Source organism: Stigmatopora argus, chromosome 23, assembly GCF_051989625.1.
Source record: "Stigmatopora argus isolate UIUO_Sarg chromosome 23, RoL_Sarg_1.0, whole genome shotgun sequence".
Taxonomy (NCBI): Eukaryota; Metazoa; Chordata; class Actinopteri; order Syngnathiformes; family Syngnathidae; genus Stigmatopora; species Stigmatopora argus.
In genome coordinates, this window is record NC_135409.1 from 5,578,450 (window position 1) to 5,595,000 (window position 16,551).

Here is a 16,551-nt window from a genome sequence, read left to right on the forward strand (position 1 = left end):
ATTGTGAGGACATTTGTGTGCATAATTTTGGGAATATTTTGAAGGGAATACAAAAGCAAACAACCATCGTTAGGTTGCATCTGAAACTCAGGGTGGAGGCGGGGCAAACAAAGCCAACCCGGCCGGGAGAAGAAAGTTATAAAAATGTAAAACAAAATTAGAATTAAGTTTAGTGTAAGGTTAGATTGTCTGCATCGTTCATTTAAACGTCTTTATGTTATGTTTCAAGCGCGTTGCCGTGCAAAAAGAACCCCCCCCTCTCTCTACCCTCCGCAAAATCCGTCTAATTATAGTTCTATTACACATTTTAGTATACTATTAAACCACTGGTTATTTGATACTTTGTCAATAGATGGCGAATTAGAACAAATGAAACATTTTTTCCAATCCAATATCCTGTTTTTGGTGTTTTTTCAGAGGGTTTGAACGAATTCATCTGTTTTTAGTTCATTTCAATGGGAAACGTTCATTTGAGTTACAAGAAAATCAACATACGAGCTCAGTCCCGGAACGAATTAAGCTCATATCTCGAGGTACCACTGTAATCCACATGGACAAGGCGATTGCCCAAAATCAAATGTCACCAGGACCATTTGAGCGAATCCTACCACAATATTCTTCACCGAAACTTTTTGGAGGCGGGGGCTGGGAATGTTAATAAAGGCGGGATCAACAGTTGGATTAGCGGCGGCCGAGGACAAGCCCGCGATTCATATTGATTCTTATCGCCAACACCAGGCAAGGATAGAGTAAGCAAATGTAAATATTCAATATTTACCTTCTCGGGCTGTTATTAGAGGCTGGGATTGGACATGGCCTGACTGTTATCACGCTTCCGCAATGCTCCCTTTCAATATTGTCTCTTTACAATGTGTGCATTTGTAGACCAAGATGCCACTTGTGTCAATGTATTCAAGAAAGAAGAGAAACCGCACAGGACGACATCTGTTTCCAAATACAGACTCCATATTATTCGCACTCCCCCACCTTATTTCTTTGTCGCAATTAAGCAATCGGTATGCGACGCCAATCGAAGGTGTTGCAACTGGAAGACTTTGTTACAACAATCGAGTTTCCTTCTCATTCGGTAATGTCGCCGTTAGCTCCCGTTGGCAGAGCGATCGCTAATACAAGACTACTTCTTGTTGGCAAGTGGTCGTGCGTTATCCTATTGTGAGGACATTTGTGTGCAGCATTTTGGGAATATTTTGAAGGGAATACAAACTCAAACAACCCTCGATATTGAAAGTCAGGGTGGAGGCGGGGCAAATAGAGCCAGCAGAAGAAACTTTAATACAAAATTAGAATTAAGTTTAGTGTTAGGTTCGATTAAACTTATTTTTGAGTGTCTGCATCGTAATCCAAGTTCATTTAAATTTGTTTACGTTATGTTACGAGCATGTTGCCGTGCTAAAATATCCCCCCCCTCTCAAAATCTGTATAATTTTAGTACTATTAAACACATTTTATTACTATTAAACCACTAGTTATGTGTTACTTTGTTAATAGATGGCGAATTAGAACAAATAAAACATTTTTTCCAATCCAATATCCTGTTTTTGGTGTTTTTTCAGAGGGTTGGAACAAATTAATTGTTTTTTAGTTCATTTCAATGGGAAACGTTCATTTGAGTTACGAGAAAATCGACATACGAGCTCAGTCCCGGAACGAATTAAGCTTGTATCTCGAGGTACCACTGTACATCGTGGCCGTGTAAAAGTAAACCCGGGCTTCTCGTGCACAATAGGAAGTGTGTTAACACTAGCTCGCACAAGACAAAAGGCGTCAGTGTGACTTGTGAATAGTTACGTAGGTGTGACTGAAGTAGGGGTGTATTCACAAGTGTGACCTTTTCCAAATTAATGACAGGAATAGACATCTTGACAAGTCAATAAGGTAAATTAGCCTTGACAAGGGGAATGGAAACGCGGGTAAACTTAGCAGTCTGTCCTATGGCATTGTCAACAATACTTTGAATGGGAAAATTGAGCTTATTGTTAAAGTATTATAACCTGTATAGCTGAATTTGAAGAAAAATGCTTTACAGCACATGAAAATACACAACAGCCAGATTTAAGCATCAAGATAGTTCAAGGGTAAAATAATTGAAACAGGGTATGGATATAAAACCAAAAACCATATAACTTAACTATATGGGAAAAAGATAAGTATGGGGGATCTACTATAATTTTTGCGTGTCATTCAAAGTATCCATTTTGAACAAATAGTTGAGTCGTGGATTTTTTGGGGCATGTTCTAGGACTATTCAATAATGAATAAGACTTTTTTTCATTAGAGATGATAAAAAAAAATTCAGGTTGTTTTTTTAAACGTTGTGTTTGAGTGTGTCAATGGCGTTTCAAAGGGTATTTTTGGTTAAAAATATTGAAAATATCTTTCCGCAAACATAAGTGTGGGTAAAGCACTAACCTCTGTTTATCAGGGTACGCATAATAAATAATACTAGAAAATGGGATTTCTTGGGTACGTTGTAAAGGGCACTTTTTGATCAAAAACATTTCCATGAATGATGTGAGATTTTTGGACAAAATAGTAATCTACAAACCCAAGGGTGTCAGACTCGGGTTGGTTTGCGGGCCGCTTTAACGTCAACTTGATTTCACGTGGGCCAGACCATTTTAGATATAATATTTAGATTTTTTTATATAAATGGATTAAAAGAAGTGGATTAAAAGCCTTGAATATTCAGTGTTTTATAGATCTAAAAATGTTTATTTTAGCTTTTTTTTAAATATATTTTTAGATTTTACAAAATGATTTTTGAACTAAAAACACAAAAAAAATGGATAAAAAATTACAATTATTGATTTAAAAGGGGAAAAATCAGGACATTTAATATACATCTATACTCTTCATTTTAATTTGATCCTAAAACAGAAAGTCGGCACTCATGATTTACTTTCTCGGGCCACACAAAATGATGCGGCGGGCCAGATTTGGCCCCTGGGCCGCCGCTTTGACACATATGTACTAACCAATTATTCAGTGACAAAGAGTTTTGCTTCTTTGTGAAGTTTTTCCTTTGTATTTGGTGGCTAATATCAAAACTAGGGCAAGAGGAAAAGTTATTATCAATGAACGTTTAAGTGCAAATCAAGTGTTTTTAGTAGACATGCTTGAACTGTGGTTTATTCTTATTCTCTCCTGAATTCTTCCATAAGAAAAATGGATTGCACCCTGTCACACCCTTATCCGACCTATCTTCCCTTTTGCCTTCTCACGCCGCGATTTGACACGAATCACACGCCGTTTGTGTGTTTTTCACGTGTCAATGCTTAGCTTACTGTGCAACAGTGCTCGGCCGGCTTTCGGATTCTGTGACATATCCGAGGGATGGCGCGGTCCAAATCATACGGGGGGCTGGGGGTGGGGTCTTTCGGGAAGGGGGTGCTGGGCCATGTATTATGGATGGACTTAAGGAGATTAGATGGGGAGCTGCTGCTTTACCTGCAGTGGACGATGCTTGTCCTGACTCTTTGGAGATTTCAGGCCACAGCCTGGCTGCTGCAAGAGTAATTGCCTCGCCGCTTGTAGTGCCTGTGAATAAAGACACAAAGAAGGCGTGAAAAATGGAACGGGGGAATCTGTTTTGCCGACAGTTCACAAATACAGTTGTACCTCGACCTACGATCAGCTCTACCTACGACATGCTCGAGGTATGATGAAAATTTCGATCAAATAATTCGCCCTAGATACGATCAAAATTTCGAGATGCGACCAAGCCAGCTGGCCATGACATGAGAGGCTGTTTATCATTGTAGCGCACTGTCTTTTTTTGCCGCATCTCTTTCGTGTATAACAGATATCTACGAGCACTGAACGATTTATTCAGACGAGTTTCTCCTATGCATCAACCAGGAAACGCACAACGCGCATGCGCGGGCAAAAAGAGGGCTTTCTGGGTAATGAAGTATACTCGTGCACACAACACCGATAGCCAATGGCACCCTTTCTAAGAATAAAACTTCATTACCCACAATCGACACGTGGGTAGGCTGTTATTCCTACCTTAGCCTGGTAGCTCCCGTGATCGCTCATTCAAGACTACTTCTCGTAGGCAAGTGGTCGTGTGTTATCCTATTGTGAGGACATTTGTGTGCATCATTTTGGGAATATTTTGAAGGAAATACAACAGCAAACAGCCCATCGATAAAGAACGTGAGGGTGGAGGCGTGGCAAACAGCTAACCCGCCCAGAACGAAGGTAAAAAAAAATAAAACAAAGTTAGAATTCAGTTTTGTGTAAAGCTACATTAAATGTATGTTTGAGTGTGTCTGTATATATTAATCCAGGTTAATTTAAATTTGTTTGTTCATTTACGAGTGCCGTGGATAAAGTCCCACCCGTGTTTTTTCAGAGGGTTGGAACGAATAAATTTGTTTTTAGTTAATTTCAATGGGAAACGTTCGCTCGAGTTACGAAAAGCTCGACATACGAGCTCAGTCCCTGAACAGATTAAGATCGTATGTCAAGGTACCACTGAATTACGCGTTGAGAGCGCCTCTGAAGGACAGAGAGGGGGTGGCGATTAAAAAAAAAAAAAAAAAAAAAAAACGGCAAGACGGCATCAGGAAAATTGACCTGTCTAGTGTGTGCTCAACTGAAATAGCCACTTCTCTCGGTGCACATTACCGCCGCATTTGCATATTCATAATATCAATTGGAGGGAGAAGTAGCGCCGTGTGAAGTGTCCCCGGGAGCTGTAATTAAAGTTGACAAAAATCAACATCAGATTACATTGGGAATGAATTAACGAGTAGGCGAGGTTTTACGCTATGTGCATTAAAGATGCAGAAGATGGAAAGGCGAGCTGATCAAATAAAGAGTTTACAGCTGTTTACACTAGATTTCATCTCAGAAATGAGCATTTCAATGCGTTTCATAAAGCGCAAATGCAGTGTGTTTTATTAACAATGCCCAAAACGTTCTTTATTTTCGATTTTATTGTGACCATAACGAGCCAAACGTGTCTAAAATGTAAATAGAGCATCATATTTTAGCTTACTTACAATGAACTCACTACGAACTCAAATTGTCTGTTTTTATGAAATAAAATGAAAACTACTTTTGTGATAATGAATGCACACAGTAAATCACATGTGTCAAAGTGGCGGCCCGGGGGCCAAATCTGGCCCGCCGCATCATTTTGTGTGGCCCGGGAAAGTAAATGATGAGTGCCGACTTTCTGTTTTAGGATCAAATTGAAATGAAGAGTATAGATGTATATTAAATTTCCTGATTTCCCCCCTTTTAAATCAATAATTGTAATTTTTTATTCATTTTTTTCTGTGCTTTTAGTTCAAAAATCATTTTGTAAAATCTCAAAATATATTTAAAAAAAAGCTAAAATAAACATTGTTTTAGATCTATAAAAATTGAATATTCAGGGCTTTTAATCCATTTATTAAAAAAAAATCTAAATATTATATCTAAAATGGTCCGTCCGGTCCACGTGAAATCAAGTTGACGTTAAAGCGGCCCGCGAACCAACCCGAGTCTGACACACTTGCAGTAAATGATCCTGATTTGGCATAAACTTACGACTTAGACCCAGGCTAACACATTTTTCAAATGTCTCAAATATAACTATGAATAATAATAATATTATTATAATATAACAGAATGAAGTATTTTGGTCTGTTAGGTTTCCCCAGCCTCTCGTGGGCATCTACGACTAAAAATTAGAAGCTTCATATGCCGGGGAAAAAAACAACTTCCCAGCTTGTCGGGCTCGGAATTGTAAACTTCTTTGGGAATATACGAAGCCGCGTGCCGGTATCCATGACGACAATGACATTACTCCGCCAACAATGTTTGAACAAGTACATTGAGATCCTGAGCAAACACGACGAAGAGAGCAAGAGGCTGTGCAAAAAAAAAAGAGAGAGAGATCGAGACAGCGTAGAAAAAAAAAAGTTGCCATGCTTAAGCCCCCCGAGGGAATGTAGCCACCCTGATCAATTATGGAAGGACAGAGTTTGGAGATGGAGAGGTGGGATGGTGGGGGTGGTCTGCTCAGCACAGGAGCCAGACTGAAGTAAACAAACACTTTACTCAGGGACTTGGTCCTAAATGGATTGATCGGTCTCCTTGCCAGGAGGAGCCCAATGGCCACTACTTTATATGCAGATTTTTTGTGCAAAATGTGAAGCCTCCTAAAAAATGACGACTAAATGAAAAACATATTGAAACTGAAAAAAAAAAAACTTCCTCTTCGTATCAAAATCATAATAACTACATTCATTTAGTGTGGGCTATCTTATTAAAGTACTTCCTAAACAAAAATAAAAACAAAACACTAATTTCTTCCCCCTTTATACTTATTTTACTATCTGACCACTGCTATTTAACATGATTAGCTTTGTTGGTACATAAAGAAGAATGAAAACAGATGAAATACACTTTCACCTTGGAAGTCAAATCACCATTAGCATCAGATGGGGACATTTCTTGTTGATTCTTTGAATTTAAAACCAACGAAATGGAGTTATGACCCTCTAAAATTGTTGTTTTTTATTTGTCAGTATATCATGAGCAATGTTCCCTCTAATTTTTTGTTTGTCTGGGCAGAAAGACAACCTCCCTGAGCACACTGAATGTCTACTACACATAAATGATTTAGTAATAATAAAATGTAATGATTAATATCTATGAGTGGTTCGCGCGTCGGCCTCAGCTAAAAAAAAAATGGGATTTTATTTTGTGCGCTCCATATGATTTGCTGTGCGCAGAGAAGAGTAGTGCGCAATTGCGCACCCGTGCAGCTTAGAGGGAACATTGATCATGAGTGCTCTATAAAGCATAAAAACGGTGTGCTCTAATTGTCATGATGTCAAATACTTTGAGATTAAAAGGAACCTTTTCTCACCCACCAAAATCCCCAAACAACACAAACTATAGTAAAAGAAGTCATCAAAAGTTTGTTGAAAAGCAGCAAAAGTCAACAAAAACATGGCACGGTACGTACGTGCCGTCTATTTAAACCCGGTTGCTATGCACAAAAAAAAGTGGACGTCCACAGCTTATTAATGCACACATTGTATAAACGCCACAATGTGACACATTCTTGGGAATGAGAACTTGAGCGAGACAGAGACAAGAAGAGAGCGAGAGGGAGAGGCTGTTATATAAATAACAAAGCACTCACAGGCATATTTGATGTTGATATCTATCACTGAGGCTGGAAAAGGGGGGAAAAAATAAATAAGAGGAGGGGAAAATAACAGGGCGACTGAGACCGTGACACCGGGATTCTAATGAAAATAAGATTCGGCCCAAATGGAACTGGTGTAATTGGTTTCAGATAGTGAGGTCAGGAGAAAGGCGATACAGGCGCGTATTATGCGGAAAAAAGGGACCGAGAACAGAGAAACAAGAATGTTTACACAGGCATTCCTTGGCCACATTAATAGGCATGCACATAAAATGGGTAGAATGAAGAGCAAACTGACACACACACACAAAAAAGGGAAAAGAAAAGAACACATCATCCCGCCATGTAACAAGGAACAGCGATCACAATGCACCTTTGTAAAGGAGCATGGAAAGACTTTAAACAAGCATGAAGCACATTAGCAAAGGAGGCAAGACCAGGTCCAAAAAGCATCACAAATCTCCAGATTGCTTTGCTTATTGTGTGTGGAGGATAAGTCAGGCGTGCATGCGTGCGGAGGTGTTTGCGCGTGTGTACACAAGGAATAAGCCATCCGCTAAGAATGTCACTCTTTCAAATCCACCTGGAGACTGCCGCGTTATGCGGCCGTGACATCGGAATTGGATACGTCTGAAAAGCTGGGACATTGTGTTTGGACAGCGCAGATCACTTCGAGCGGGGACGCGGCGGATATTGGAACCGTGGCGCGGACCGGTCGCCGAGGACGGCCGGGACCGCCATCGGAAAAAAAGTAACGTATTTTGCCGTGACCGGACGTTTCGTCGAAAGACGTTTGGTCCCCGGACGTTTGGTAGAACGGACGTTTGGTAGAATATATATATATATATATATATATATATATATATATATATATATATATATATATATATATATATATATATATATATGTATGTATATGTAATACATGGTTCTACAGCATGCCGATTGCACTTTAAGTCCACAACTTCCTGCCTACTCACCTCCCCCTTATATCCACATATCACCTTATTCATTTCTTCCTCTCGTCTCCTCTGCCACTCTCTGCTTGTTTATTGATTCTCTAGATTACAAATTCCTTGGGTGGAGGATTGTAACACACAAGCATCAAATTATTTTGGGCTGTGCTTATTTGCCTTTGCCTTGCATCTATTTGGCCTGCGTCTGTAGACAATTATGCCTAGCCAGGCCCCAGACTCAGGTGCTAATAATGAAGGACAAATAGAATCATATGTGTAAACTTCCCCCACTGATGAAAATTTATATTAACTTTCTGCCACAGTAAACAGAGCCGCATAGCTACACCCTCCCAGGAGGATTGACAAGATGAATTTGCTCGCTCCAAACACCGGGATGAAAGCAAAGAACTGTATAGGCCGAGTACAACGGCGGGGGCGGAGCGCCGATGTGGAGCAGCACACTTCATATCTATATCTATAATATCTAAATATATATATTTGTTGTTTTTTTTACTGAAAAACTAACTTACATGACCTAAAACTTGTTGCGGCTAATGTTTTGATTGATCTAGTGATTAATGAGTCAATCATCGGATAACAGAGAGAGAAACGAGGGCTAATATTTGCAATTATTAACAATTATTTTGACAATTTTCAGAAAATATGGCCTTGGTGAATGGGAGTTAAGTGAACTACTATACATTGTCAATTTAACAAATAAAGTCTGAATATACATGGTCATGTTTTTAAACAAATATAAGCTTTACTATACCTGGTCTCCTTTTTTTTGCATAAAAATTAGCCTTGGTATACTTTTTTTTGTAATAATAATAGTAATAAAGAAATGTTTAAACAAATCAACACCTTATTTAGAGGAGCAAAAGAATATTTTATGGGGAGCTAACGACAACCCGACTGTTGTCACACCCTCCCAAATCAATCAAACTAAATAACAAACCATGACAATCCCACTCTAATGAAATGACTCATCAGAGAAGCAAATTTGAATCAATTTAACCGATAAAGTGATGCAGCAATAGTTTGAGGTACTCAACGATTGGCTCAGAACTTCTTGATTTTTTCACTTTGTTTCCTGACCAGTGAAAAGTCTTTACTTCTACCTGCGCTCTATCGCTATACTTACAGATAAGGTGACAGCAAGCCCTTTCAGCGGCGGGTTTTATCTACCGTTGCTCTCAGGGAAAGTCTTTAAGAAGGCCCCGACAGCTGAGAGCTTCCACTATGTGCTATCACAAAGAGACAGGCAGGAAGTAAAGAAGACGAAGGGAGAATAGAGCTGTTTGGAGTTTGGTGTCTCCATGAGTGACAGACAATGTGTGGGTAAGGTCAAGTATCTGCTCTCTTTTGTACAAATGTTCTCCTTTTGTAAGCAAAATGTGCCGAGGTACCAGTAAACCTGAAGCCACACTGGCTATCCTTAGTGTGCCACTACAGTGGTACCTCGACCTACGATCAGCTCTACCTACGACAAACTCGAGGTACGATGAAAATTTCGATCGAATAATTCTCCCGAGATACGATCAAAATTTCGAGATGCGACCAAGCCAGGTGGCCATGACATGAGAGGCTGTTTATCATTATAGCGCACTGTCTTTTTTGCCGCATCTCTTTCGTGTATAACAGATATCTACGAGCACTGAACGATTTATTCAGACAAGTTTCTCCTAGCATCGACCAGGAAACGCACAACGCGCATGGGCTTTCTGGGTAATGAAGTATACTCGTGCACACAACACCCTTTCTCCGAATAAAACTTCATTACCCACAATCAATACGTGGGTTATCCTATTGTGAAGACATTTGTGTGCATCATTTTGGGAATATTTTGAAGGGAATACAACAGCAAACAGCCCATCGATAGTGAACATGAGCTACCCGCAAACATCTAACCCGCCCAGAACAAAGGTAAATAAATAAATAAAACAAAATTAGAATTCAGTTTTGTGTAAAGTTACATTAAACATATGTTTGAGTGTGTCTGTATATATTAATCCAAGTTAATTTAAATTTGTTTGTTCGTTTACGAGTGCGTTGTTGCCGTGGATAAAGTCCCCCCGAACACCCCCCCCTCCGCCTCCGTGTGTGTTGTTGTCTCTCCCCTCCGCGAAATGCGTCTAATTTTACTTCTATTAAACACATTTTATTACTATTAAACCACTAGTTATGTTACTTTGTTAATAGATGGCGAATTAGAAGAAATCAAACATTTTTTCCAATCCAATATCCTGTTTTTGGTGTTTTTTCAGAGTGTTGGAACCAATGAATTTGTTTTTAGTTCATTTCAATGGGAAACGTCCGCTCGAGTTACGAAAAGCTCGACATACGATCTCAGTCCCGGAAAGGATTAAGATCGTATGTCGAGGTACCACTGTATTGCCCAAAACTAGATCGGCAAGATCTCAAGGAGATGCAAATTGGTTTTTGCAGGTGCCAAGGACTACTCGCGGGTCAATAGTACGTGGCTGTCTGGTCCTGCAGAGCTCGGGTTAAGTGGCGGGTGTCGAGTGTCACCCAATTCGAGGGTCGATTAGAGACTTGCCTGACCTTAAACTGAGAACGACCTCGTTTTAGCTGCTGCGTGGCAGAGTGAATTAGGCTGAGCGGTGGCAGTGTTGTGTTTATTTTCCCAGAAAGCAGCAGGAGCGTATTCGTTTTGGTGCAGGCTAATCTAATTTCTAATCATTTCCCAGTCTTCTTTCTCTCCCCCGTACCTGGCTGGTCGTCTGGTGGATATTCCAATTACAACGGCGTGCATTTGACCTTTAAGTAAGCCGCGGAAGATACACTTATCTGCCTCGCACTCTGACGCCTAACGTCTATCCATCATCTGTGCATGCGTGTGTTAAAGGCGGGATGGAGAAAGAGAACGGGAGCCGTCGTGGGTACGGACTGTGACGCCGGGACTCGCTGATGAAAATGTAACAATGCATAGGTGCGGGAATACATCAAACTGGAGAACAAAATGCTTTCATGTGCCGCCAGACTGACTAAGTCAGAAACGCAGCCTTTCCCAAAAGCTTGCTATATCACGCTTGCAAGAACAAGCAACAGTGATCGCTTGTACCGTTTCCAAAGCACTAATCTACATCTTTCATTGAATCAAGAATGGAAATGTGCAAGGAATACTTCTTTTTCAATTTCATGCTGAAGTAGCTCAAGTTAGTGGATGTAATTTCTCCTAACAAGAAAATGTATCACTTGGTTGCACACTGCGCAAGGAACGAGGCTTCCTTTCAAATTTTTTGATTTTTTTTTTTTAAATCCCGCACTCTTTGAGCTTTGATGAATGTGCCAAAAGCATGATCGCTCCATCATAGCACCCCACGCAAAGACAGAACAATTATATTAAAAAGTATCACCACTGGCTGAAAGTTGGATGAAATACACTTTATTTAGAAGACTGGTCTGTAATCATTTTCCAAATGAGCTAACTTTAGTGCTTACATTCAGAGTGGAATACAGATATTACTTTGCACTTTTCAAAAGTATTGCAAATCATATGAATCATTGTGAAAAAACAAAAACAACAAAATCAATGCCTCAACACGTTTCGCTCTCCAAACAAATTGTACTCTAGCAAACAGATTCCTTTCATTTTAGATTGATGTGATGAGGGATGAAAATGGCATTTTGTGTTCATTTTCTGTACGTCTTATCCTCACAATGGTCGCGGGGGTGCTGGAGCTATGCCCAACTATGGGCAGCAAACTGCGGACACTCTGAACTGGTTGCCAGCCAGTCGAAGGGCAAAAGGAGACGAACAACCATTCACGCAATTCAGAATTTTCCACTAGCCTACCCTACCATGTCTGTTTTTGGGATGTGGGACGAAACTGGAGTACCCAGCGCAAACCCACACAAAGAACAAGAACAAACTCGACACAGGAAGGCCGCAATCCACCAACCCTCGATCACAGAACGAACTGTGAGATGGAAGTGCTTCGATATGAGGCAATTCGTCGAAAAAATCCGGTTCCTATGTTGGCCAGCACGCCCCCTCCCAGAGAGTTTTCCGCCTCCAAATAAAGCCGTACGAACTCGATCTTGCTAATTATACTGAACAATATCAGAAAAAACAACGGCATCCATGGAACCAATGTGTATTTATCCTGTCAACCTCTGATACCAATGCACATGCATAGACAATCAAAGCTCGGCGGATTCGGCAACACACGCTCGGTATCAGCTTAGTGTCTAGTCAAGCTTGAAGTGCGGGCTCGATCCCCCGCGAAGCGTCTTTCTGCATACGCTCACTTTAATCGAGATGGAACAAGCAAGTCTTGCGGTGACGTTCCCGATCAATTCGGACCAGTTCGCCGAGGGTAAATTAGCTGCGGTTTAAGGCTTGATGAGAAACGGAGGGGAACATCAGGCACCCATTTTCTCGGATCGCTTTGCAATTGAAACCCAGATGAGGATAAATCTCATAACATTTTTGGGGAGAAGAAGCTGACGTAGGGAAAAATGTTCAGTTCCAAAGTTCGTTGGCTTGCCGCACAACCTTCGCCCTGTATGGGCCTCGAACTTGGGCTCGGAAGGCTTTTGGTGAGGGATTGCCAAAGCCGACAACGCTTAGCAAGACGCCATACCTGGAATCTTTTAGCCCAGATCCTGGGCGCGTCAGATAAAGAGGACTCCGATGCCGTGAACGATGCTCCCGCTCCTTTCAAGTCGCCTTCTTAGCCGGATTTGAAGTCATTTTAATATTTGTTGGCGGAGCAGGAGGAGAGAGGTGGGGAGGTTGCGGGGGGTCTACACAACAAACCGTCGGGCAAGCGTTTCAGAGACTGATTTGTTACTATTCATGGCTAAAGCGGAGAGGAACTGTAATACTAGACATGCTTGTTAAATTCACAACACTCCAAAGCCGCCTTCTAGCAAATCCTGTCTTTTGCTTGTCAGCTTAAGACACCCCGCCATATGCATATGTAGGATTTTTTAAGCTCTGTTAAATGGATAGTGGTGCCGTGGCCTATCAAATGACTGTAAGCCACTTGGGGTGTGGTCGGGTAAGGGGTTGGGGGGGGAAGGAATCGTTCCAGGAAAAGCAAGCAGCCACGCACGGTGTGCTTCTGCGCCACAATAACACTCCGTCCTGCCGTATTAACGACCGGTACTGACTTTAAGCCAACAAGAGGGGAGTGGCAACAAACAATGACAGAGTGCCTGTTTTCGATTGCCGCGCCACTAAAGATGACGCTCTATTCACCCCCCGGGAAAATAAATTACGCCGAGGGTATTGAGCTCAAACTATTGGCTCGCTCCCTTCAGAGTATGCGGGTGTGCATGTAATTGTTGTCTGAGTGGACTTATAGATCCAGTAGCCATTTATTTCACGGCGCTAAAGCAGGGCAGTTAGGGAGGCGTAAAAGGAAATGAGTTGTGAAGTGACCATTGATCCCGCCCGGCGTGCCGGGTGCCAACAGGCTGAGGGACTATCGGGCCACAAGTGTGTGACCACTGAATGGTTGCCTTTTATTTACACTGAAGGTGGTTAACCCCTGGCCCAAGTTCACTTGTCAGCAGGCTAACGTGAGCAGAAAAGGCTTATTTAGAAAGACAAAACATGCACAGAAAGAGAAAAATGTAAACTGTCATGCTGACTTAAACGTGGAGGTTGCGCCTGGAAATTGTTCAGCTTGTCGTTTATTTCTGTGTTTAGTTTTTCTTGTCTTGACCTTTGAAGTCATGTTACATATTCTATACAATGTGAAAATCTCAACGAAAACGTGTGTTTTGCATACAGAACCGTCTCTGCAGTAGACGGAGACTAATGACCCTAAGTCTAATGTATCCTGCTGGGAATCAATTACTGCATTTGCTATTGTCTTTTGAAACAAAGGTAGGTTCACTCTAGGTTAAAAAAGCACTATTTTTTTCGCATTTTTTATCCAGATGCAACGAAATGCTTTGTTTGGTTGCTGGACTTTAAAAATTCAACACTACACGGGCCTCCCTTAAAATGAGGGTGTCTAGTGGTAAACCCCCAGACCCCCCTCCCAAAAAATAAAAATAAATAAAACATGAGTGTGAGGTACCCTCCAACAGTCCATTCAAAAAGTAATACCACACCTTGCCTTCTTCTACCTGTACTCGTCTTGGAGGCATCCCCTGACTGCTCAGGCATAAAATGCCCATAAGTGTTTATTTCCAGCACATTTCACTCTCTCTCCATTTTAATACCCTCTCCTCCATTCCTGCGCCGCCATCCCTCTCTCCCTTTTCTCCTCGTCTCCTTTTCAAGCCTTGACGGCTGACATTTCGCCACGCTCTCGAGGGACTCCTGCGCGAAATGGAGTTACTGGGAGAGCGCCACTGTAAATTTCAGGAGGCCACGCGTAACGCGCCTTAAACAGAGACGGACAGACCAGGTTTGTCGGAGTCGGGGAACAAAAAAAAAAAAGAAAAAGAAAAAGGAAAAAGACAACGCCGCTGGAAGAGGAAGCGGAGAATAATACTGTGTTTTGTCTGGGGAAGGGCGCGCAAACAGTAGCCCAGCCATCATTCACACGCTATATCTTTAGTGTCATCGCAGAGGGGGAAACTACAGGCGTATATGTCACCGGCCTGTATGTACTATCCAGTGGGGACTGTCTGCCGATAGCTCGCCTTGGAAGAGAAAGAAGGATGGCTTCCATTGTAAATAAGTCGGGATGCAGAAGCTCCGTGTCTTTAAAAGACATACGCCTTCTGAAGGAAGCCAAGCGCTTATGAAATGGAGCGTATATCAGGTGGAGGTCTTTCTCCCGTCCTGAGAGGTGATTGATGCACCAAAGGAAGGGCCAACGGTGTCTTATTTACACAGCAGAGTGAGGCAATCTCAGGCCTTAAAGATAAACCTAATGAGCTTCTTTGTGTAAGGGTGCAAATGAGACGACAAGCAACCAACCCCCCCAGCCCCAGCCTCCTCTTCAGTTCTTCGGCATCCAAAGGGGACAGTCTGGGTGATTAGGCCTTTAAATTATGCTCAAGGGCAAAGCATAGATTTGCATCTTGTGTGGGTGTTCTGGTTAAAAAGGAGAAAGGGAAAGAAAGGCAGGTGAAGGACAGAAAGGGGAAAGATTCTTGAGGCTTATTTGTGAGAGGTGACAACGGTGGAACAAAGCATGTCAGCGGTTTTTACGGTGAAACAAAAAAAAAACGGAACAAAAGGGCCTTTTTCAAACAGTAGTCTGTCTGGGACTGCCAATTGGTAAACAAGTACTACCAGTGGTTCTACTTGGCCTACAATAAATAGGCCAAGGCCCAGATGTGAATATCAATTCCGAGTATTAGAAGCGTACTAAAAAATTACAGACTCATCCATTCTGATTAAGAAACTAATCAACTAACAGCCTTAAACCTTTAGATCGATACTCGCGTCTTCATGCCGAGCCGCGTTAGGACAACGCGAATCCATCAGAGTTCAGGATGATGTTATTGCCCTGGCCGTTTTTTTTTTTCTGCTTTTATGGCGCCCACTAAACACTGCCATTAGCACCTAGCGACATTTATCATTTTTTCCGGGGCTGGCAAATTGCAATCAGATAAAGTTGGAATCTAATCGGCGATCTGAAATCAAATTAGCTCTATTTAGGCAACCTTTGAGGGGGTGCGGGTGGTGAAACCCCGGCAGAAATTAAGGGGCAGGAAATTCGATTGTGGACATAGTGCTTATTATTCAGATCCGTAGATAAGTTTTTTTTTCTCTCGATATCAACGAGATGAGTCGCGGCGATGCTAAAAAACGCTGAAAATTCCACTGCAATTGAAATTGCTCGGACGCGAATGATGAAAATTCCAAACTCCATTTGCAAACGGTGTCCTAAAAGCCGTTTGCTCCAATCTAAGGCGAGAGACCTTAAAGATGCTTTTTCTAATTATAGCTGCAGGTGGTATTTGGGAAGCAGCTAGGTAATGGCACAACCCAGAGGGACAGGGGAGGGGAGAATTCATCAGTGCTTATTATTAATCATCCCTCCAGCAGCGTGATGAGAGACTCCAGCTTCCTATACCCACCGGACTACTCAATGTCATGGCAAATATGGGAGGAAAATTAGAGCCAACAGCCTTCCTGTAAAACTGACTGCGGATTGAGGAACTTGTATTTTTTCTCCCCTTTTTATTTTTCCTTCCACGCGTGTGCTGTCATTCACTCACATGTGAACTCCTTCCAATGCAGGCAAAGGGTCCAGGACGCCTTTAGCTTTTGTCTGGAGTGCCGGACCTTGTTGTGTGTGTGTGTGTGTGTGTGTAGCACAGCAGTGTGTGAAGGTTTTAAAAAGCCTCTAGAGACCTGTTAGTTGGACTGCTCATTTCAATGTGTCTGTTTCTGGCTTGGAAGAAGCACGACGGCCTGTTCTCCATTTTTTTCTCTCTTCCCATTTACACATCTTGGAGACTTAACTAGACGTTTAAAGC

General features: G+C 41.8%; 1 protein-coding gene across 8 annotated transcripts in view; it reads right to left on the minus strand.

Annotated features, from left to right (window-relative positions):
* Positions 1–16,551, minus strand: part of foxp2 (forkhead box P2) — a 135,289-nt gene that overhangs the window by 44,489 nt on the left and 74,249 nt on the right. For all 8 annotated transcript variants that reach the window (XM_077593821.1, XM_077593820.1, XM_077593814.1 and 5 more), the window contains one exon: positions 3,469–3,558. Coding sequence is in view for 6 of the 8 variants with exons in the window: in XM_077593820.1 (XP_077449946.1) it covers positions 3,469–3,558 (90 nt within the window). In the remaining 2 variants the exon portion in view is untranslated. The remainder of the gene's footprint in view (positions 1–3,468; positions 3,559–16,551) is intronic.